At 41.2% G+C, this 24906-nt stretch overlaps 1 protein-coding gene across 12 annotated transcripts in view; it reads left to right on the top strand.

The window, feature by feature from the left end:
• The first annotated feature begins 535 nt into the window (after positions 1–535).
• The window catches only part of nectin1b (nectin cell adhesion molecule 1b), a 216925-nt gene continuing 192554 nt past the window's right edge, over positions 536–24906 (top strand). For all 12 annotated transcript variants that reach the window (XM_078929723.1, XM_078929722.1, XM_078929724.1 and 9 more), the window contains exon 1: positions 536–1426. In XM_078929723.1, the coding sequence (XP_078785849.1) occupies positions 1375–1426 (52 nt within the window). In that variant the 5' untranslated portion in view covers positions 536–1374. The remainder of the gene's footprint in view (positions 1427–24906) is intronic.

Consider the following 24906-nt stretch of genomic DNA (forward strand, 5'->3'; position numbering starts at 1 on the left):
CCAGCTTTTCCTTTAAAAAAAAAGAAAAAAAAGAATTAACATTGTATCTATTAATTAGTGGGCAATGGTGTGAGCTTTCTGTAGAGTATCCAGACTGCACAGCATCTGTTTTAGAGAGAACGTTTTGAATGTGGGCTAAAAGTGGTTTAAGCTCATCAATTGGATTGGGAAAATATTTGTTTAATCAATAACGTTAGTTTCGGGTTATTGTAAGGCTCCAAAAACGCTAGATTTCAAAATAAAAGGTAGATTTTGATTTTTACTCCTGAAGCAGTGAAAAATTTAAAATAAAAGGTTATTTTCCTCCTTTGAGTGCTATTTACTACCCCCCCCCCCCATATTCCACCATGACTTCTTCACCTGGCGACTGTAGTCGTCCTAGACTCCCTATCAGTCTCTCCACCAACGTGTCCTTTTTTAAAAAACATCATTTTTTATTTATTTTCCCACCAACGTGTCCTTTACGCACAGATTTATTTCAAGCCACAAAGGAAAGTTAGGGATCCCTTCCCGGGGAGGGGGTGGCGGTGAGCTACTTTTCTTTCTTTTTTTTCCGGGATAATCCAGGCTCCTCCCCCTACACAACGTCACCGACCCCGATCTCTTCCAAAGCCAGTTGAAACAGTGTGGAGACAGATCCGCAGGGCTGCGCGCACCGCCGGACCAGCGACGCTCTTCTTTTATCAACCGGGATCGACAATAGAGACGTGCATCTGCGTTCCGAAGTTGCGTGAACTTCTCCCGCCTCCCCACCGCCACCTAGTTCCCGCCGCAGACCGGAGGGAATTTGGGAAGTTGGACAAGTGAAGCTGCGCTGCTGAAGAGAACGAGGCGAAAGCAGGCGACCCTTGGAGGTAACTCTCCTGGTGTTGGAAACTTCCCAACGCAGCATCGATTGAGGACATCCCACCCACTTTACCCCTCATCCACAACACTAGAGAGAGAGAGAGAAAGAGAGAGAAAGACAGAAAGACGCAGCGCTGGATGGAGCAACAAAGGCTACATGATTAAACTGCCGGAGCTCCTCTGATGAAAACTCCACACTCCCTGCTCTCACCCACTGCGCTCATCTAGATCAGCTTCTTGGATCTGGACGCAGCCAGGCTCTCCTCAGCGCAAACTCAAGCCAAAGGGATCCGCCGCCCGCAGTCGTGAAATTGATGCTTTGGCACGGACCCGCGCACCGCCGATCATCCTCCTAGTTTCGACAAAGTCTCCCGCTGCTGCGCCGCGAAGGGGAAGTCGAGCTTTGGACGGAGTGGGATTTGCAGAAGTTGCATGCGTGGTCTTTGTCGCCTTTGAGTCCACCCCCCCTCCCCAGTCGTCCGCTCAGTCTCAGGTTATCAGCCAAGACCCCCGGATAGTTGAGGAGCCATGGCGCGATGTGTGGGGCTGTGGGCGCTCCTGCTGGCGCTGCACGTTCAAGGTAAGCTGCAGCATCTGTCTTGTTTTCACCATGACCTCCCTGCTCTGTGTGCGTGTGCGTGCGTGCGTGCGTGCATGAGGACTTCCATTGACTGACGTTTGATAGATGCACAGAGGTGCAGGTCGATTTGATTGCACGGTTTTGCAACAAGATGTGTGCATGATGCGCGCAGGAGACAACTGCAAACTGTTTGGTCCCTGAGAATCCAGCCCACGGAAAACGGCTGCAGAATACTTATTTGGCTGCCAAACAGTGAAGTTACGGGGCCAACAGGCAGATGGCAGTGTGAGTGAGTCTTGGGGGCCCACAGCCTTCAGTTTTCCTGTCATTTATTTGAAGAATGAAAATAAAAGTCGAAGATCACGTAGATGATGCACCTTAGCGATGGTTGGTTTCCTGTCAAACGATGAATGTGAAGACATTTCTTCCAGTCACCTCATCCAGTGTGTGTCTGTGTGTGTGTGTGTGATGATGGCATCCACCGGTGCTTGATAACTGATGATTGGTCTGATCTTTTTGACATTGATCATCCTGACATCGAAGCTTCCCCGAATGGAGCTAATTATTTAAACGGGCTTATTAAGCCTGGTCCACTTATCGGAAGATACATCATTATTCAGGCTTTATTGACGGCCTCTAATTGGAAAACAACACACGCCCACAGCAGGACACGGATGTTGCTTCGGGGTGCTTTCAAGGCTCATAGTATCCAGGTTTTGTTTGGATTGGTTCTGCTGGAGCCTCCATTTTGAGAGATGGAAGAGGGTCAAGTGTGGTCAAGGAATATCAGATGGAGGCTTGGTTTTCTCTGATACGCTGAGACTCGATGATCTCACAGATGAACCTCCTCCTTAATCCTTCCCCTGTAAGATGTTTCCCAACATTCTTTTGCATCTTCTCCGAGGTTGAGAAAAACCAGGCGGTTGACATTCTTGGCGGCGAGCCTCCTTGTGGGGTCATGCGCTTAAGACTGATTGAATACTTTGATCAAAAGCTCCTGTTTGATTTCTACTGAGATGATCCCTTTGCTTGTGGAGAAGATCAGGATTAGCTGGTTCCCTTGGGATTCATGGAAGAAAGGCTTTTGAAGCGGTTCAGTCACGAGTGGGGAAAATGTCTCCAGATCTGCGCTTACAGCATCCAGGAAATCCTCCCTGCCACAAAGCCGCAATCGTTTTGGCATCATAGCTAGGCCTTGTGTGAATCTGCTTCACGCTTCTCGCCTAACTTGAAATCAAAAGTGACTTCTTAATCCACGTGTGAACACATCTTCACAAAAAGGCAGCATTAGTTGAGGTCCTTGGTGTTCGACATTCAAAAACAAAAATTTGATCTTTCACCTCGGGGTCAAAGGGCGTTGCCATAAATGCCCTGCTGTCTTTGATGGCTCTAATTGATACACAACATGTGCCAGACTCTCCCCTCTCTAACCACGGCACAACCAAGTGAAGAGAGGCCCCCCACCAGCACAAGTGGCTGCCTGTTGCAGGCCTCCACAGGGGAAAACCATTTGCTCTTGTGGTGGTAATAACCATTTGAGGAAACATGGCAATGCCAAATTCATAAGCAGAAACATTTGCAGCAGCTTGCCAAATGGATCATCAAATCAAATGAACATTGAGAATAATAGATGTGTGAATAATAACAGCCGCTCTGTTCCCACGTTCTTATATCAGCACTCGGTCTCTCCTGTATTCCAGCCTGATATTTAATTGAGTTTGAATTGGGTTAGTAACCAGGTGGCTGTTTGTGGCTCGGCTCCATGGGCGGCTCTTGGTGCCGCAGCAGCTCATACACAAATCACTCTGGGCCCTGGTGGAAGGAGATTTTCCAGCTCTAATTCCTCATCTTGGTTCGACTTAGCATTTGGGAAATTAACTGGATGAGTCGCGGTGTGCAGTTGGCAAGTATTGGAAATTCGAATGCTTGTTCAGTCTGAATCTGTAACAAACACCTTTAAATGAAACCTCTCATTTAGATGACTGCAGACAGTTGATGAAGGGGCCCCAGCAACGGGGGTTTCTACCTTTGACTGTATATGAGAACTAGACAGAGTGAGTGTGACGTCACCCATAGAGAACAGGAGGACCTGGCTGCCGACGTCGACGGCCAGAACCGGAAGCTATCGACCGGGCGACCCCAGTATCGACCCCCATACCACTAGAAAAAAAACTATTGTAACTGGCCACCCTAGCAGTTACAGTTTTTCTTATTTTAAGTTTTAACAATAGTTTTTATTTTTTTATTTTTATTGTTTTTACAACTCTGAACACTTTGGGGTTAGAATAGAATAGAATAGAAGTACTTTATTGATCCATAGGGAAATAAACTGTTTTTAGTACAACCCAGGTCAAAGGGGGTCAGTCCAGTTCTCATACAGTCAATGTGTGTGTGCGTGTGTATGTGTGTGTGTGTGTATGGGGGGGGGGGGGGGTCTTAACTGAAACAATAGAAAGTATTGTGGCATACAAATTCTTCAAGGAAACAATTTAACACACATCTGTGAGAAGGAAGAATACCTGGCTTTTAGGGATTGTCTCTTGGAATGTCTGCTGAAAGCTGGGATTTTCCAGGTGGATTCTAATAAAACATTAGGAAGTACCAGATCATGAAAGCCATAGACTTTAAATATGTCTGCACCTTCAGTAAATATTAAGTCATCACCATCAATGCATTTTATGATCTAAAAAGTACAGAATGTTAGAGCAGTCTGCAATGCTTTTCAATTCACTTCTTTGTCTACATTCAGACCAACATTAACTTTGACAGAGTCAATTGTTATTGTATCATGACAGATTTCCCCTTTTCCTTTATTTTAAAAAGCCACAAAATTCAACATGGCTGTAATGAAAACAGCTTAGTAGGATAATGAATACAAACCGGTGAGACCAATAAAGACCAAATGTTTGGGAAAAATTGTAAGCAAAGAAATTTATATATAAAAATTACAACGTAAGAAACCAAATGGACGCAAAAAAGTCAAACTGAAACAAAAATTACCTTCACCCAGGCAAAGTCCAAACTTAAATCCAAATCAGAACTTTTGTTCTGATTTGGATTATTTACTTTTAACTATCTTTGCACCTTCAGCAACACTAAAATGAGCAAAACACTTTGATTTCACATTTTCATTAATAGTGGTTTTTCCTGCTTTTCTAAACCTTTATTGTGTAGCTTTGTTGGGTTTTTCACCCAGGCCCCCAGACGGTTTCATTGTAAAAATGGGCTGCAAGCTTCATCACACATCAGTTTCTGTTTCACTGACCTCAAACTGTGTTTTTGCTGTTTTCCTTCTTGTGTGGGGTCCCTGAAGTGGACTACTGATGTTTTTTGCTTGATTTCTTTGGCTTATTGCACACCTAACACATTGATTTAACAACAAACCCTGACTTGTGGTAGACATCTTTAATTTGAAGGGTTTTGTTTTTTATTTCATCTCATTTGAAGCTTCCACCCAGTTTTGTTCTTGAGATGTTTTGCATCACCTTTTGATTGAGGAGTCAGAGGTGCCGTGAGCGGTTAATATTGTTTAAACTGATGTTTTGCATTGAGCGGACCGCAGCATTTTTCCTTGTTCCCTTTTGATACAGGAAGGGGACAGATTGTTGGAGGAGCCAACAGTTGATGTCTCAATATGATCCTGCCAGAAAACATTGCATGCACCTCATTGCTCAATCTGAAATGTTCCCTTCAAACTGAAATGTTTTATCATACAGAACAGATGATCACTTGGATTGAAACTTCACCTCCCATTTGGCCTCCATCCATCTTACCTGCACCTACCAATCTAAGGGTTTTTTGAAGGTTAATAAAAGTGAGGAGCTTGGGTAACAATTGGGTAACAATTTTGTAGTTTTCTTTGGTTGGGTTCAAATAAGACTGTTGGTTCATCCTTGGATATTTTCAAACATTATTTGGTTATTTTGAACAGTATCTCCAAGGTTTTTGTGTTGCAACTGTGAACAAGTCACCTCACAACTGTGTTTTGATAAACTAACTTCAAAGTAGAAGAACCTGGTCTGAAGAATGAAACGGAAAATCATACTAAGAAGCTACCATCAACTGTATATGAGAACTAAACTGAGTGAATGACCTGCTTCCGGCCTTTTGGTAACCAAACAACTTCAGCAAGTAGTGATTGGTCTGAGTTAACATTTCTATAGCAAACACTCTGCAATCACCAGTTAGCTTGCTGGACGTGCACACCCCTACCACTGAATTCAGGCTTCATGAAATCTGTCAAATGCTTCAAATGTTTGGTGTGAGACCACATACTTTTATTGAGGCATCCAATTGGCCAGTTTATAACTTCAATAACTTCATAATGATGACTGAGTTATAACGGTTTATTTCTCAATAGAAGCTAATGGGATTTTGAGCCAGCAGGTACTTCTTGTTTGGGAATGTGAGGGGGGAGGGGCTAATCAGTCCAGTTCTTATATACAGTCAATAGAAGTTACTGAAGCTGGGACACAAATGTCTTTGTCTTTAGAAATATAAAAAAATCCAGAAGATCAATTAACCTGGTTTTTGCAGATTTTAGTATTAGAAGAAAAGCTAGAGATTACAAACTGAACAGCACCTGATAAAGAAATTGGGACTCATACTTAGCCCAACAAAACCAAGTGAACTCATTAAACTTTTCACAACCTTTCGAGGGGGGGTGACAGTGTGAAAGGGTAATAGGTATTAATGCTCCGGCCACAAATGCATCACACTATCTATAACTTCCTGGTTAGATGGCAATCGCTGTTTTGGTACTCAAATTAGTTTCCCATATTTAACTTATCTTCTGACAAAGCTGCTCACAGCAACACTCGATAACCATGTAGAGGAAATGTCCCTATATCCAAACTGCAATGCTTAATCTTAAACAAGAAGGGTTACATTTTTAGGTTCTACAGTATGAACTAGGCCTGCACAATATACCGCAAATTTATCATTATCGCAATATCCAGCTCTGCAATATGCATATCGCAAAAGACAGCAAAAATCGCAATAAATCGTAAATACAACCTTAATACAACCTTATGGCAGGTTGAAGCATTTAACGAATAAAATAGATCTCTTTATGCATTTGACCAATCGCATTATGTTAGATGTTTGTCACCTATCTCGACGAGGGTCATTTGGAGTATAATTTTTGAACTGTTGCAATGAAATATTTATTTTTTTCATTTGTTTATATACCGCAAATTATACAGTTATCGCAATATTAATCTCTAATATCACATATCGCGAGGTTTCCTCATATCGTGCAGCCCTAGTATGAACCAACTGTGGTTTCAAACCCATGACCTACTAGACACACTTCCGCTAAGCTACCAAGCTGTTTCAGAGTTTTTGTCCCGGAAACAGTAAACAACTTGTGCATAACCTCACCAACTGCCCCCAACTGGCACATATTGGTAAAAACTTTGCCCGGTAATGGGAAAAATTTGGCACCAAAATTTTACCGTGCTGCATGGTATAGACCAGAAGTCCTACCTCAAAAAACCTGGAAAAAACTACAATCAACAGATGTAATGATAAAATCCTATGAATAACATGTTTTTCCTGCTTTGAATCATAAATATCACAGTCACTAAATGCAGTCTTTCTCTTCCTTTCCCATCTGTTGATCTATTTCTAATTGATATAAATACGAATGTTGCCGTTCTAATAAAAACTCAAGAAGTCTTGAACTTGAGGCCTAATTTCCTCAACAATAAAACATCACCTTTAAAGTCACAAAAACTATTTTTCTTTCATCATCTTGATACAAAATCATAATTAACTAAGCCGTGCTGATGTTTTCAAAGGGAGTGCAGTGCAGGAGTGGATGTTACTTGGATAATCGTTGCATCTGCTTGAAAGCGACTATTAAAGGTGCGTCTTGTGACATCACCTGCGTCTGTTGTATTTTTCCGTCTCCTCAAGGTCGGCCTTTGATTCTCTTCCGTTTTCATTTTATTTAATTTTTCTCTCTTTTGGATAAAACCTGTAATTGCCGCTCGATGGCATTTATCGCCTCTACCCGGATGACAGTTGTGTTATAATGAAATGGAGAGTGTCACTGTGGGATTGTTGGCCCTTGATGGTTTTAGTTTGAATGCAAATTACTTTGAGCCGCGGTCTTTGGGGAGTTTCCCTTTGGTCCCCGCTGAGGTGATGGATGGGTGGGAGCGCTGCCGTCCTGGGAGACCAACTCGAGGGAGCTGACAGGAGATTAGGCTCCGCTTTTGCCGTAAGAACTAATAGAGGCACTTGGCCGCTCCAATTTCATCTCAAACAGCGTTTTGCTCATTTCAGTTGGGCTGTCAGCTCTTTAGCAAATCCTCATCAAAACACATGGCTGAAATGAGACAGGAAAGTGTAGCTTGGTCATTAATTTAGAGCAGGGTTTTTCAACCTTTTTTGAGTCACGGCACACGTTAACCTTGAAAAAAATCAAGCGGCACACCAGCATAAAAAATAAAAATAAAATTAAAATAAGAAGAAACTCATAGTTTGTATTGATCTACAGCCCCTCCTCAATCTCACATGCATTTTTGTGATAATTGTGGCAGAAAAAGCTGGAAGCTGCAGCTGTTTTTTCTAAAAGATGTAATAAAAGTTAAGTTAGAAGATTTAAAAACTGTCTGATCTGTGTTTGTTGTGGTTTCAAGACGTGAAAGAAGACTCATTGTGCGCTGAGACGCTGTCACTTTAACCCAATGCCTCATGGGAGATGTAGTGCAAACAGCCGCCCAAGGCAGACAGACTCGCGTCTCTGAGCTTCATTGTTTTGTTCACGGTCTGATACCGGATTCTGTGGAAAGCTACACCACTAAAGACAAGCTTTAGCTGGTAATTTTGTTAGAACTTTAAGACTTTATAAGCAGAATCAGAACAAGGAAGTGAAGACTTTAACCACTTCCGATTGGTCAGACTGATGACGTGTGATTAAGACTCCAAGAATGATTGGTGGATACAGTTAAAGGGGCGGGACTTTTCCTAACACAGCTGTAGCTGCGGCTAAATCGTGGTACCGTCATTCTTATCAAAATGTCTTTAATTTAATCAAATAAACACATAGAAAAAAATATTTTACGATCTTTCATATTCCTAACTACTCAGTGTTTTTTCAGGGCCTGTTTGGATAACCAAAGAGCTGATATCCTGGAGATGGTTAATGTTTTTAGATCTGTTAATGAGGGCAATTTCCCACGGCATGCTGGTGTGCTGCAGCACACTAGTTGAAAAACACTGATTTAGAGGATGGTGTTGCCTTTTTGAAAAAAATAAAAATCTATTTGACCAGATCTTCAAATCTTCTTGTGTTTGACCCAGCCGCTTCTCTAACTTCTTTGGATAATAGCTTCTGTCAAGGTTATCAATCGCTTTAGCGATGGAGAATATTTCCACTCTACAGTATTTTCTTTCAAATGTCTGTCGCTCTTTTGCTGTTGGATCAAGACAGAACAGCAGTTTTACTTGCAGCCATTGAAATTCATCTCTGCTTTCAGTCAAATCGCAGTATCAGCATACTGAGGCAAAGGAAAATCAATAATGGGGCTCAAATCTAGCCTTGAGCTTTTCTGATTTGGCATTAATCTGTCGAGTCTTTTTCTTACTTAACTGATCCTCGTCAAGGGATTAAATGGTTAAATTGTACTACTGCTTTTGAGATTAAGAAAGGAATTGACCGACTACGTTTGCTTTGTGTTTTTCTTTGTGTTATATGTTGTAATGAATGAGACGTCGTTGCTGAAGAGGGACGGTTTTGAATGCGAGTTTCTCTGCATCGTTTCTTCTTTAGGTTCAACCCAAATTGCTTAAAACCACATTGAGTTTGTTTTCTGAGCTTTTTTTCCATTCTGTCATGTATTCTGTCGTCGTTTTTCATGCTTTTTTTCTGCCCTTTTGGACTTTTTGCTTCAAAAGCAGGAACCATACGGCCGTGTCACTCTTGGCTCATTGAGTCTGGGGCATTTATTCATGTGCTGATCAGGGATTGAGCGAGCGGATAACTCCTCAGCCTTCCCACTCTCTCTCTTGCACGTCTTTAAAGTGCAGCAGAAATGATCGGCCCAGCTCCAGCCCCCCGCGTGGGACTGCCTGAACAATCAATTTTCAACAGGCATCTGGGCTGATGTGCCTCCTTTTAGGAATCCAGGCATCCTGGGAAATCGTTTGGAGCCGTTAAGTGCACAGGGAGGAAAAGACTGGTCCTGTAAGGTCACGGTTTAACGTTTTACCTATGCTACAGGAGCTGCAGCAGTCGGTGGTATGTGCCGCATGCTCCCCAACCTCCACCGGATGGGTTGTTTTGTTCTTGAGTAAGCCAAGTATTTCTCTGGTGGCTTTGTGGAGTAGTTGGGGCAGACTGCTTTTCAAACTTGATGGACTAGTTGAGGCTGCGGCCGTGTTTGTCTCAGGTGAAGTTTGTGCTGACTTCTGCAGTCTGTTGACAAGAGCTGGCCTGGAGTTCTGCCTTCACCGTCTCAGGTCAAAATGATAAATAAGTGCAGTTGGCTGACACACTACGCCAGCAAAGGCTTTAAATTAAACAACGGAAACAGGTTCGTCCCTGAAAACAATACAATTCTGGCTTCGCTTTTTTTTAACAAGACTTTCACTGTAAAACAAAAAGAAAGGACACGTAGCAAAGACAATTTCTCACATCCATTATAGTCTATTTTAACAATAAATTATTGTATATTGAATTATGGAATGCTGACTGCACCACTGACATCCAGAAAGTATATTTACTCCATTAAACCTCCTCAATTTTTATTTTTTTATTTTTTTAACCAAAAAATGGGTAAAAAAAATCAAAGTATTTTCCGCTAGCTCACCCCTGCATATCCAACCTAACATTACTGGTGCAACAAAAATGGCGAGTAATATTGGAGCTATCCAGCCGTCCAGTTTTGAGCCAGATGCCAGCTCAGACGAGAAAAGCGTCCTCCATCAACACCATCCGACACAAAAAACACAATTTTCATCAGAGTGGGCGTTTAAAAACAGAAGGTAGGATCTTTCAGAGCTTGGCAAACCTTTTGAACAGTTAAAAAAAAACCAGACTTTTTGGAGCAAAGTACTAAAAGAAAGCAGTATATAACCTTGAATAATTCAAGTATTTCTGACACTGATGTGCAAACATTTCTTGTTATCACTGCCTTGCCCCGAAGCCAGTGTGGCAGAAGGAGAATCTGCCCAAACACCCACTGCTCTCATTGTTTCAAAGCTACGCTAATCTGACATGACGGTAAATAAAACGCGAGCAACTGAACTGTAAACATAATGGGAACAAACAAAGAGCAACTCGCTACGACAGAAGCACCCCGGCTCCCAAGCTTTGCTGCTGCCTGGCTGTGCATTCGTGTGGGTTGCCTGACACAAAATGCACGTTTTATGTTGATAAATTACAGTTATCTCCAGTTAATGGTTACCCGCTGGTGCTAAATGGGAAGCGTGAACTTAAAATGTGGCAAGATGGTGTTGTAAATCTTAAGGAAATTTGCAGCAGTTCTTCAGAAGGGGTAAGGCATATTGTTTTGCAGGTTAAGTATGATAAAATGGCAACAAACGTTCAATATATTGGAATAAAATGCAAAAATAATCATTTGTCTTGGTGTCAGTGTCATTTCTTCTTACTTTCTGGACATTTGAGCGAAAATAACTCAACTTAACTGAGCCTAACACTTTCCTGCTTGGTCTTCACCAAGGTTTGCTTCCATGAATAGTGCGCCATCCATGTTTGGCAGCTGTGAAAGCTCACCTGAACAGTTTCCTCGCAAGTGAACCCTGTTGGAACTTACCACAGTGTGAATTTTAACGGACGATCCACAACGGAGGTTTTTCAAGCTGTATGCATTGTGAATGTATAAAAAAAGAGTAAAGCATTCCTTAACAGTCACAGTCCTATTCACCTATGGACACAGACACTGATGACGCCAACCTATAACCACCAGGAGCAATGTGGTGTTCAGTGTCTTGCCTAAGAGCACTTCAACACATGGGAAAGGCGGGAACAGAACCTGTGACCCTCCGCTAGGAGGTTGACCGCTCTTCCACGCCCAGTGTCAATCATGAAAAGGTTACAGAATGCCTCATCTGGTAATGTGGTATAAGGATGGGGTGAAGACACTTATCAAGTCAGAAGACTAACCAAACTGCGCATGTTTCTTCTTCAACTGGGGCTGCACTCTCAGCTCACAGAGAGAAAGTTCTGGTTCAACTACCGGGCCGGCCCTTTTTTTTAAGGTTTTCATATTCTCCTCCCACAGTTGAAAGTGTAAATGCCCTGCGACAGACTGACATGAACCTGCCTCTGCGCGGTAGTGACTCTGACTAAGACTATGGAGGAATTCTCTCAATTAAGGCGCCGTTGTAACTGAATGGTAATTTCTGTCCTGTCCAGCAAATAGAAAGAATAAAAACAATTGAAAAACTGCACAACGTTTTAAGGCAGTGTGGCTGTTCAGTGAGAAAGTGAAACAAACCAAATAAAAGCTTACATTTTTGCTCTAGTCCCCATCCATCTAATCCAAGTGTGCTGGACTGTCCTTGTACATCCCACATTTGGATGTCCATGTTGTTATTAAAGATCATTTCATTCGGGGCCTTCTGTCGACCCATGGAACTACACATCCACTCATGAATGTCCTCAAGAATCGGCAGAAGGCAGTCAGACGAAAAGGGGCTTCAATTCCACAGCAGTTTGTGTTCACCGTCATGAAAAATCCCTCATAGTGACACAGCACTCAGTCTCCCAGCATCCTCAGAGCTGATCTAAAGCTAGAACTCTCTTTTCTTTTCAATATCTTTATAGTTTCTAATACTGGTTTGTCCCCCCCCCCCCTGCCTTCTCTCCAGTTTCCTCGCTCTGCCTTTGAGAGCTGGCTTGGTTCACGCTTGATACAAAAGGGGGTTTGTTTCATGAGATGTTTCCCTTTTTAAATGAGTGATGGTGTTCGCTCATTTAATATTCCCCGCTGATATCTCTCCGGGAGCCGACCGTGCTTCAAAGCAACGGCGTGGATGTAAATAGGAGTTAGTAGGGAGGGGGGCAGCAACAGTGCTGGTGGTATAATGAAGCGGAGGGCTGCTTAGAAAACACAAACACAGGTTTATTTCTTTTCCCTGACGTATCTCTAAGCTCCCAGGGTGCTGCAGCGAAGCTCCTCTTCGTCCTGGGGAGACACACCAGCCAAATATGACTGATAACAGGTCAGCTCATATTTTCCCAGCGTGCCTCTCTTTTCCCCGCGACGAGCAACTTCGAAAAATAACTCCGAAGGCATTTCAGTGGTATACACACGAGCTTTTCACAGCACACTTTGCGTTTGTCAGGTCTTCTTTATTCTTGGTAATATTGAGGTCATCTCCACCTTTTCTTTCTTAGTTTGAGCTGTTTCACTCAAGCTTAGGTAAATCAGACGTGCCAAACGTCTTCCTGCATTAGCCTCGTTTCACCTGCTTTCTCCGGATCTGGATATCAGCAGATAAAAAGGAGCATTGAGTCTTTTTTTTAAATTGAGATGAGTAGTCACAAGCCCCTCCTCAAAGTGAGGGAAAAGCTTTCTGTATCTGGAGCTGTAACTGCTGTAACTGACTAGGTGTGCATGCGTCAGCACGGCCCCCCTCTAAACCCTCGACATGCATACATTAAAGCTTCTGCCGTTGTGGTGATCCAACTTAATCATCTGACAGCAGGACTGTGGAAAGACGGGCATTTCAATGCGAAATGACAAAAGACAACAACAAAAAGTTTTAAAACATTATGCAAATGAATGCAGTGCAGTTTTTGCTGCCCACTGGTTTAGCTTTCAAAAGACTGGAACATATTCACCACACATTAGCACCCGCCTCACCACATAATATATCGAACGGGTCAATAAAAATTTGTTCATTTCCCTTCTTGTGCTTTACCCATAGAAATCCCACTTATTCTGACCAAATAAAACGTTAAACATGTCACACCTGTTCTGCTGTTTCAGTCGTTTTTTCTTGTCCTGCCTAATCCTGACATTGGATTGAAGTCATTCCTTTCCTTTCCATTTCCGCCCAGTGCATTCATTCTATTGCTGTTCAACACTGTTTCCCATTTTCCCATGTAATGAACTGTTTCTGTTTGTTTAATGTGCAAGTATGGGGGATTATATACTTATTTACCCTTTAACGCCAGAGATGTTGCCAGCGACTCCTAAATAAGACACGTTGACGTTCTGAAACTCTTCATTTACATGATCAACGGAAAACAGCAGTTTCGGATGTGGAGAAAAGCCGCTTCTCCTATCGGCTTTGCACCAACATTGCTAACGTAAAGTGTTGCATGTCGGTGAAAAGTCGCTTTTCTCCATGACAAAAATTAGCTAATTTGTGTTAATTACGTAAACACTTCATCAAGTGTTCCTTATCAGCGCATATCTCCACATCAGTTGGAATTACGATGATTGTGTAAACGAGTTACGATAGTAGAAAGAAAGTCAACACTAGAAACTAAAGCTTCGTCATAAAAGGGATAAAGCCTACAGTATAGAAGGGACTTTGAGGTGCTCAATAAACAAAGTGAAATTTGAATTTTACAGTTGTCATATAATTATCTGGTTTTGTGCTCGTAGGCAGATTTTTATGAACATCTTATTTCTTTCTATAGTTTATTTTCAGCTATGAAAAAGAAATCCCTCGTGTTTTTGCTTTTAAGTAGATGTTAAATTTAGGTAATTTTGGATCTGAATTGGTTTGTTGCATATTTATAGCAACAGGCATTAAGGAGCAAAGTTTTTAACTATTCTTTTAAAAGTGTGCATTTTGCCTGCAATCCTATTTATTTATCTGCTTAAAAAGAAAATCAGCTATTGCCCTCTGTGTCCATCAGTCTAACAGTTTTTTGTTAGTTTTTTTAGGTGTATAAGTACGTCTACCAAAATCTGCGTTAAAATCAGAGTTCCTTAGTAACTAATGCTAACATTTGCCACGCCCCTTTTGCTATCATGTTGACAACATTATTACTGTGGATCGTTACTTTGGTGGCGATCAGATTCGATTCATGATACAAGATCGAGTCAGATAAAACCACAATTCTTTCTAATTATTCAATAAGAACTTGTTATTATATCATTACATTCAATCAAAATGTTGACTATATGTTTTTTTTATTTATGAAATCCATTGTTATGCCATTTTAGAGCGATAATTGAATCGGTTAGTTCAAAAGGGGCCCAAGTCTACAGTTTTTCAAAATCGAGATATTATATGTTCTATAGTCTTCAAGGGAAAAGCTACGTGATTATGTGCAAAAAAGTCCCAAGTCCGTTGTAATGTATTGACTATGCTTGACATTTAAAATGCATTACGTGCAAAATTCCTGGACTTGGGCCTCTCTTGCATGGGTTTAGCTTTATCCCATAGATGGGAGCACTAGTTAACCAATCATGGCAGCGCCCCTGTTTAATTCAAGAAGGGCCCAAGTCCAGAGACTTTAGTTTGCTAGTCCTCCGAAATGATAAAAGTGAGGTGCTTCATATTATAGCATTTGTAAGCTATGAACTGGTGCTAAATCTGTGTAAAGTATTAATCAGTTGGTGTAGCCTCCCTTTAAGATATGCAATTAAAATCATTTCCTGGAAAAACAAACCTCTTGGACTTGGGCCCCTTTTGAACTAACCAATTCAATTATGTAGCCTAAACTGTACTATACTTACTAATATGTATCTAAAGATTGCAAATCAGTGATCTCAAAACTCACAAATATCTGTATCTGTTTTTTTTTGAAGAGGATGCGGTTATCCGAGTATTTGTATACTTTTTCTAGCTCTACACATAAAATATGGTGGTTTTCAGCTGTCGTTTGCAACCATAGGGCCTAAATCCTATCGTTACAAATGGGGAAACAAGGGTCAGTGATGGAATGCTTGTATTTAAAAAAAATGTTTTTAATGAAAGAACTTTATTTAAAACCACGTCTTTTTTAAACTAGCGGTATTTGTGTTTTTCCACGTCAGGTTAGTTTTCACAAGATAAAAAGTCAGCCTAACAGATGCTCATCTCCCATGTTGTAGTTATAAAAGGGAAAAAAGAAGACATTTACTGTTCTTCTTTCCAGGTTAATGTTTAATGCATTACATGCAAAGTGGTGGTTTTAAGGCAGAGAAAAGGCTGGCATGGTTCAGAAGTAAAAAAGAAAAGCTAGATAGATTTGGGTCACAGCTGACCTCATTCATATTACCAGTTGGCATTGACATTTTATCTGGGTTATTTTTTTTGTGTTATTTTCCCTCGGAGGTAAATATTTCCTATGCAGACTAGCTCTGCATGTGAAATGCCTGCCCTGTCCCCCATTTTCCCTCTCTTCTTCCTCACGTTCCGTCTTCCAGCTGAACGACTTCTGCCAGGGGTTTCCACATGGGAGCTTTCCCTCTGCCAGCACACGTCTGTCTTGGCTCTGGCGCTGCGAGTGGAACTAACCAGTCAGGAATTCGGATGGGGGGCTTTGTTACCGGTAAAGCGATCAGGAAGGGCCGTTTTGTCCTTCCTAAGATGCCAAATATCACGTCGGGCCAGAGCGGCAGAAGGTTGGGCGGGGGGGACACGTGTTGACCATATGAGCTCCAACATTTTGTGCGGCGATAAGTTATGCAGATACAAGTGGTTGCAGGAACACCCACTCAGTGACCCCATACCGCGGTAGCTCTTGGCCGCACAGAGTGAACCGTGTCTTTGCTTATCCTCACTCCAGTCGCATTTCTTCTCCTCACTTCGTTTTCTGCTCGCATCCCATCGAGCTCCAGTAAATATTTATGCGATATGGATGCAGGGACCTGTAATCGTTCCCAGCGTTCTGTTCTCCCTTTGTTAGCATTATAAAATGGAAAGTAAAAAGAAATGGAAGCTAAAGAGAAACAAATGTCTTGGAAAGTTGATACAGATGTCCTTTAATACAGCAGAGAGACTTCTCAACCCCCCCATTTCTTCATCTCACAGCCTGCAGACTCATAGCCCTCAGGCTGCAGATTTTCAAACTGTTTTGCTGAATGGATTTAAAGATAGTACCTTCCCTCTTAAGTTCTGTGGGGGAATAACAAATTCGAAAAGGAAAAGAAGAACGACAGAGTCGAGATTTACATGCAGACCCTGCAGGAGTTGAGAGTCAGCACGCCGCTCCAGCATAAAGCTACACGCCAAGGGGGATTCTGCTTTGTCCTGAAATAGTGTTCTTGGCTTCAGTTCTGACTAGAACTTGCTCCCTGGAAGGAAAAGACTTGTGCAAATAAAAGTTCATTAAAATTTTTTCCAGCTCATTAGGCCTTTTTTTTTCCCTTCGGTGTCGAAAGCCAACAAATCTCCCCATCACACCGACTCCATTAAGGCCAACGTCAAACACGCCGCTCGCGTTAAAAACTGTAAAGATCCGACAACATGTGACGAAAAAGGCAAATTGATTTAAAAGCTCTGTGTGCTAAAGATCACATTGTCTGTTAGACTAATTTAATTGAGGCTGACTTTAATTTGAGTAATGAAGTTCAATTAGATCCTCTACGCCCAGTGGGTCCTGGCTGAGATGGGATGGAGGACCGTGTCTCACCTCATGGCAGAACAGACTTTCATTTTTCATAAATTTATTTTTGTTGAAATTATATATATATCTAAAAAAAACAAAAAGATGGCTCTGGTTTGAAATTTGTAGGTTAAACCCTAAAGTTTTTCCAGCTTTGTTTCTTGTTCCTTCCACTTCCGGGTCTCCCTTACCCCGCTTATCATTCTCCCCCCGCTGATCCTTCATGACTGGCGGGGGGGCGCGCGCGGGGTGTGTTTGTTTTTGCTGGGAAGGCCCGGGAAGTGGCGCACTGATGCATAAACACACATGTGTGTGTGCGCATGGCTGAGCTTGAGGCAGAGGGCGCTTGGAGTTGTCGACTCCGCTCTCCCCCCCCGCCCCGATCCTGACCCACTTTTTTTTTCTTCCCCCCCCCCCCCCCCCCTCTGCTCGTCGCTCCCTCTGTAATTGCCGCCCGCCGCACTGAGGCCATCTGCTCGACTGAGGCCTGTCGCCATGGAGATGCTGGGGAGCTTTACGGATTTGCTGTAGTCTGACCAACAGGGGAATGGAGGTCAGGGGGTGGGGGTAGGGTGCTGGACGCTCGTAGGCGCTCTAAAACGCTGTTATTGACGGTGCAGCAATGAACCTCTGCAATGCATCAACATTCAGTCGATTTCTTTTGAGCAGAAATGAAACTCTGTTAACCGTCTTTCCACAGCTATTAGTTTTTCACACCTTCTGACTTGCAGAGCACCTTAGTTTTGCAATTTAGCCTAAAGCGTGAAAACAATCAATTACACACACACTTTGGGCTTTCGAGGAAATTAGAAAAGCGCTATACAAGTATACGCCATGTACCATTTACATCCCCCGGGCAAACTGCAAAAAAAAAAAAAAAAAACGACTTATACTCCGAGGAATATGGTAAGCCATTTTTAGCCAACATTTAAAAAGCCTGTGTCTCTTTCTGGAACATACTTTCTCCAGAGCGGCAGCAGTTCATTAGGAATTCACCTCTGAGTTGTGGGAGAGACTGTTGGGCCGGAGCAACCCATTCCTGTCACCATCAGTTTACATGCTCTTCCACTACCCCAACGTAACGTTAGCGGTGCGACAAAAATGGAGAGCAATATTGGACAGGACAGTTCTGAGCCACATGCCAGCTCAGACGAGGAAAACAAAGACGAACGTCGATCTAGTCGTCTACAAGTGAGTGCATCGGAATGGAGCAGAGCAGGGAGCTTGTTTCCTACATCACAAAACACATTTTTTATCTGCTCCTGATTTACATCTATTTAAATAAATAAATATTCATAAATACTTTTTGAGCCTGATTTTCTTAATACATGTCCTCTCTCAGAAAAAAAAACATTTTTCATCGACGCAGTCTTTAATGCTACGGATTTTACATCGCCTTTTTGCTGTGAAGGCCTTTTTGAAACAAAAGGCTATTTGTTTGTGTAAACATTCCAGTGTTGCGTCAGTCAGATGTATGCTTAGCATCATGTGCCTGCTCCAGCCTTACTACACGGGCTGCCTTTTTATCCTTTTCAGTGCCTTTGTGTGTTTTGCAGCTCCTGCTTATTTCCTTTCCAATGACACGCCTGAGTGAGGAAGGAGTTGTGCTATGTTTCCAATTAACACTCAGACGAATTTCGGAGCCTCGGACTGCACATCTCAGTCAATCTGCCGGGGACATTTCCATCAGGCCCCGCAGTTCGACTTGTTTTAGCATTCAGAAACATTCCATTCCCTGCTTCACATGATCATTTGAGCAAATGCGAGTGTTTTAATTCGGCTAATGTTTTACTCAAACATCTCTAATGGAGTCAGGGTATTGACTTGTTGGCACATAACCACGCTGAGCTTTGGGAGACACTTTATATTTACTCCTCAGCTAAAGGTCAATATTGGGAGCTGTCATTTCTGTAGTGCCATTTATAGGTCAATACCTCATTAGTAATCAGGTGGAGTTTGGATCAACAGAGCCGATGTCCTGCCTCTGTCGCTGAGCCGCAGTTATGCCCCCTTTTGTCCTGAGCATGGCAGCTTTTACTGGTAATCTGTTTCATCAGTCACACTGGAAAAATGCATTTCTTAGAACAAGAAAAAAATATAGAAGGTCTATAGTTCTAGTGATTGCAAATATTATGTCCGTGTTTTATGTCTGTAAAGTATGTGTACCCCCCCAATATATCATATTTTAGGTGCCAACAGTCCAACCATCCTCATTTATAAACCACAATCATCTTCAAATAAGACTCAAATAACACATTTTATTATTTAGGCTATAAATCCAAAAATGTTCTAGTTTCTCCAAATCAAGCAAGGTCACCTGAAACAAAACTATTCACTATCCCAAGTAAAACTCCTGCCAAAAAATAAATATCTAAAGTAAAAGGAAAAGTGGTTTCATTAGGTACATTGCTCGGAATAAGATGTTTTCTAGATCAGATGATTCAACAAGATGTTAGCCCCCCCCCAATTTGGTTGAAGTTCAACCTAACATATGATCTCTCCATGAAGGGCAGAAAAACATTGACTATTCTAATGTTCAAATATTATTGTTATACCATCACTGTTGATTTGGACAACATTCCTGCATGTTTTTCTCCCAGTTTCATACTTCATACCTCAAGGTTTTGACAGAATAACCAAAATGGAACCTAATATGAATTCAAAACAATTCTAGTTTCTACATCGTCTCAGAAATATAGATGTGGGGATAACTATAACTTCAAAGGTTTTGGTGCTATGGGGTAAAGTTTCTGTGAAGTCTGGGGGTAAGAGAAGAGTCAGGGGCCAGGAATTTTTAGTTAGAGCTTCTGATTGTACAAAAATACCAACGGTTGATAAACAAAACATGATCTAAGCTTAAAGCCAAAAAGGAAACCATCGTCTATTGTGCACGGGAAAGGGCTTTGACCTTTGGAAATGAAGAGTCCAGGAAGTAATCATCAAATTTTTCTTTTACTGTCTTGTTGTGTTGAGAGGGGGAGTTTAGTCATGTCCCATATCAAGGCAAATATCTAGATTGAATTTATGCAGAAATGAACTTACATGACGACATGCACCTCTCCCAGCAACTTCTGCTACTCTGTGTTTAAAGGGTGTTTCAGGCTGTTTAACAAGTCAGCTTGTCAGAGAGCGCTGACGTTGATGCTGTCAACATCTGCATAAACGTCTTAGACAGCCTTTTTTTTCCCTCCTCGCCAACCTGTGATGGAGTAATACAGGAGCCCGTGACAGCAGAAAGGTAGTTCTGTCAGTTTAAACTCCACTGAGTTCTTGATCTTTGAGCTGGCCGAGTGTACACCCACAGCTGAAGCTAACAAGACAATGCAGCCAAGTGCCTGTAATTGGACCCTGTTCTTCCCAACAGTCTGAAAACATGGAGAGACCCGTCCATCAGCCGGCTCTTCAGTCAAGAGCGTGACATTGAGTGCTGGTTGTGCTGTATCTGCAACGGTGCCCTTGGTCCTATCACAGCTTATCCGGCATCTGCTGTGCAGAGGCGGGATGAGAACGGGTGTGATCTCTGAACAGCACACCAGATTATGTGCTTGGAGAGATTAATCAAATCGTGTGATGTTATGCTGTGAAAGATTGACCAACTTCGGTTTCATCCAGTCAGTAGTGCCAACATTTTCACCTCAAAGACGGGTTGAAGGTTGTTCGAGTGTCCCTGCAGCTGCCGTACATCATACGCACTGCTGTGTTTACGGGCTGTGGACGGTCTTTATCTAGGGTTGTCCTACTCTAACACGCTGTTACTGTTCATGAACTTTAACTACAGCCAGTCTTTTTATATGCCTAATATTTGTTCAAGAGAGAGTGCTGTCTTTGTTTATGTCTGCTCTCAAGGAAGTGAGGAGCAACACATCTTAGACCTGTTTTTCTAAAGAGCCACTATGCACTGAAGACTAGACTACAGGTACATAATAAACTAATCAATGAACCCATTTGTGGAGTGTCTCAAATGATTGGGTTTGACCAACTGGACCTCCAGCCTGACTACTACTATCTACAAACAATTCAGTGTTGGTGACATAGGACTTGAGACACTAGTTTTAACATTATTCCAGAGGATTTTAAGCTATACTGGGAATTTTTTAGGCTGATGAAATAATTTGACCCAGGAGCCTCAAAAGTAGCTGGCATCAGGCAAAAATGTTGCAGCCTGTGATGACCAACAAAAACTTCATTTAGTACGTCGGCGGTAATAATCAGTAAATGCTGGGTCTGAAATTAACACTTGCCACTCACAAGCATTTTTTTAAGTGTGGCGAGAAATGTTTGCGCTAAATTAGTTGTGTTTATTAGCCCTCATTTAGTTTATTTTCTTTAATGCTTCTCCTCTATTGTGCGCATGCCAGGTACACACACACATACGCAAGCTTTAACATAGCAACTCTGTCAGGTCACATGACTTGACAGAGTTGCTGTGTTTAAAGCCTGACTACGCAGCTACCACCAATTCAATTCAATTCAATTCAATTCAATTTGTATGGCCCAAATTCACAACAACAGTCGTCTCGATGGGCTTCGTATTGGTACACCAGTGCTAACATTAGCAGTAATCCGGAGAAATTCAGTAAAAGACTTAATAACAAGTTATTTGCACTTCAGTCGCAGACAAAGCAATCATTTTTGCTTTTTATTGGAAAGGTAAAGTATTTTTTTTTATGTTATTGTTTCACGCATCACATTTAGAGGCAAAATGTACTTGTTTCATTGCTATGTCTTAATAAATAGATGTTTTGACATTTGTTGCTAGGTTTTACTATTCATAGATGCATAGAAAAGCAAAAAAAAGCGTGTGTATATATATACAGTACTTAGATAGATAGATAGATAGATAGATAGATAGATAGATAGATAGATAGATAGATAGATAGATAGATAGATAGATAGATAGATAGATAGATAGATAGATAGATAGATAGATAGATAGATAGATAGATAGATAGATAGATAGATAGATAGATAGATAGATAGATAGATAGATAGATAGATAGATAGATAGATAGATACCAGCACTCAGGTATTTAAAACATAAAATCTATCATTTGATTATCGGATATAAGAAGCAGGAAATCATCAGTTATTGTATCGGTCATAAAAACTCGTTATCGTGCATCACTAGACTAAACTTAAAATAAAGATTATATTGATCAATGTCTGCTTCATCTGTGTCACCATTTGTCTGTCAATGTGTAGACCTGACATAAGAACTTGTTGAGCAATTGAAGGCATGCAAATTTGCTTGTTATATATCATTTTCTCCATCAACAGTGGTGGATGAAACCTTTTAGAATGATTTTTTTCATACATGCGTATCTGTTAGAGCTGCTGGACTGCCACCTGTGAGCGTTCATGGTTGTAGCCAGAGCAGATGGGAGCCTTCCTTCTCCAGTGGAAAAGCTCAAAGCTTGTAAAACAGCAAGATGAGACAGAGGAACACTGGTTAAACCAGAACAGTTTGGCAGCATTTGAGCTTGTAAAATGAATTTACAGTCAAAGCAATATCAGAGTTTTAAATCGTTTAGACACAATTTTAAAACTGTCTGGATACAAACCTGCAGCTGAATTAAAGTTGTTAGCATCCGTTATCTTTATGACCAAAATATGAACAGTTTTAGAAATATTGGGTTTTATTTCCTTAAAAATGTTTAAATTATATTTAAACATTGTTGAAATAGATAGTTTGATCCAAAAATATAATAATATTGCCATGTTCTAACTAATCCAATAAATACGAATTTAATTTTTAATTTTAAGCTTTTCATCTTCTTCTGCAAGTAAGGCTGCTCAAAAGTCTGCAGGAAAAATGCAAATCCGTTTAAGGAACAGCGGGAAGAAGAAAGGTGATTGAATATTCAGCACAATGCCATACCTTCCACCACTCCTCTGAATATTTATTTATTTACCCCCTGATGCCATTTCGCTTTCCACAATCCCCGAAGAGAAAAATGCATTAAGCCACTCACTGTATTTACTTTGTCAGATTGATGTTGATGTGTGAGGGCAGGCCAGAAATGGAGGATTGGAAATTGATCATTGGCGAATAAGTGTCAAGGGAATCTTGACATCCAGTAACTGCTTATGGGGCAGCCGCCGGTCATCGTACTTGAACTGGAAGGTTGGTGGGATGATCACCCGTTCTGAAATATGTCTTTGAGCAAAACACCAAATCCCACTTTGCTGCAGGCACAAAGGCGTTTCCAGATAGCACTAACGCTTCATGTTGTGGGGATCTGTATTTGTGCAAAATAAATTTGCATTTTGCACTTTGAGCTAAAAACCATCAAACACACAAGTGTTACCATCTGAGAATATTCTCTTCAAATACTATTTTGGCAACACTTTTGATTAGATTAACCCCCAAAAAAAGCAATTCCCTGACATGATTTGGGATTAGCTGGAACACAACTTGACGTTATCAGTTACAATCAGCAGAACACCAACCAAAGTGATGCAAACCACTTGGTTCCAACAAGCTGCGAGGATTTTCACAGTGGAAGGGAGGGTCTAAGTAACTGAACCCTAGCAGTGGCGTTTTAAGTGAAATAGCAAAACGGATAACAGTGGATTAGGAATTATTTCCATGCAGGGTCGTTTGTTTGACAGTATGATTTAAGGGTCTTTTGTGTAGGTAATCCTCAGTTGGCTGCTCCACTACTTTGATTAAGAAAATCTATCAATGTGTTCCTTTGTGGCAAAAGTTAAAAAGTAAATAGTGGGAGGATTTTGCCATTCTGTTTGATGACTTTGTTTGATTTCACTAGTTTTCTTGGTTTCTGTCATATTTGGTGAATTTCCCACCCGTCACTGTCACACCCGGTTCAAGTTACTAATCAACCATAGCTGTCTTCAATTAGGTTCATCATCCTCAGCGTGTTTAAGTGTCTGGTTTTCAGTTCAGTCTGGTTAGATCATCTGCTTTGTCACACCTGTCGGTGCTTAGTTCATGGCTTTTTCTGTTTAAGTTGATCCATTAAATGTCTAAGTTTGGTCTCTGACATTTTGGGTTCTTCACCACAAGTTCCTGACAAATTTCACTTTAAAAATGATCTAAAGTACAAAGAAAAGAATCAGCTACATGGTGTTTGGTTGATTTTGAGAAAAGAGCCATTTGGAGTAAAACATTTTTTTTTCTTACCTTCATTCATCTGACTGGTAGAACATATGTAATCCAAGTCGATCAAGGGCAAAATCTGGACTAAAAGCATTTTTTTTTTAAATTATTTTTGCTTTAATTTTTTTGCTTCCAAACAAGCAGTTAAGTTATCAGATGGTTTGGTCCTGTTTACTTTGCCCTCCTGTCAAGAGTGTTGCATACCAAACCTAACTTGGAGAGGAGAATTGTTGGACAAGGATTCATTTTTGTGCCCTTGTATATTTTTTTCATTCAGGGTCCAGTTTCTCCATTAAAATATCCTTTCAGTCCTTTCATCTGCTTAGACGACCTCTAGAATCTTTCTCCAACAACAGCCTTGACTGCTGGTAGTTTAAGGGTTACTCATCATTCAAGTTCACTTCTTCCATTTCCACAAAGTTTTCTTTCTGCAAATCTATTAACATTTTTTTTAAAGAGAACCAACTGCCATTAAAGGCTGTTATATTCAGAAATGAAGGCATTTCAAGGATGGGTGGCAGGATCTCCCAGCCATGAATAAGCCCTTTGTGTTGCATGTTTAGGCTCATTTGTTTGGCTCATTATATATACAGTTTTTGAATTTCATGCAGTTGATGTGAAAGTACACGTTATAAATAATGAGAGGATTACAGGCATTACAGGTCCATGATGATGCCAGTTCTCTTTTTTTTCTTTTCTTGATCTGCACAACTGCTGACTGTTCGTCCGTCTTTGTGGACCTTCACTAATTTGCTTCTAATTTTTGTTTCCCTGCAAAGTCATTATTTCAAATAAAAGCTGATTAAAAGAAAATCATAGATATTACGCATTCTT

The sequence above is a fragment of the Oryzias latipes genome, chromosome 13 (assembly GCF_053564925.1).
Source record: "Oryzias latipes strain Hd-rR chromosome 13, Olatipes_Hd-rR_3.1".
In the NCBI taxonomy this organism is placed as follows: Eukaryota; Metazoa; Chordata; class Actinopteri; order Beloniformes; family Adrianichthyidae; genus Oryzias; species Oryzias latipes.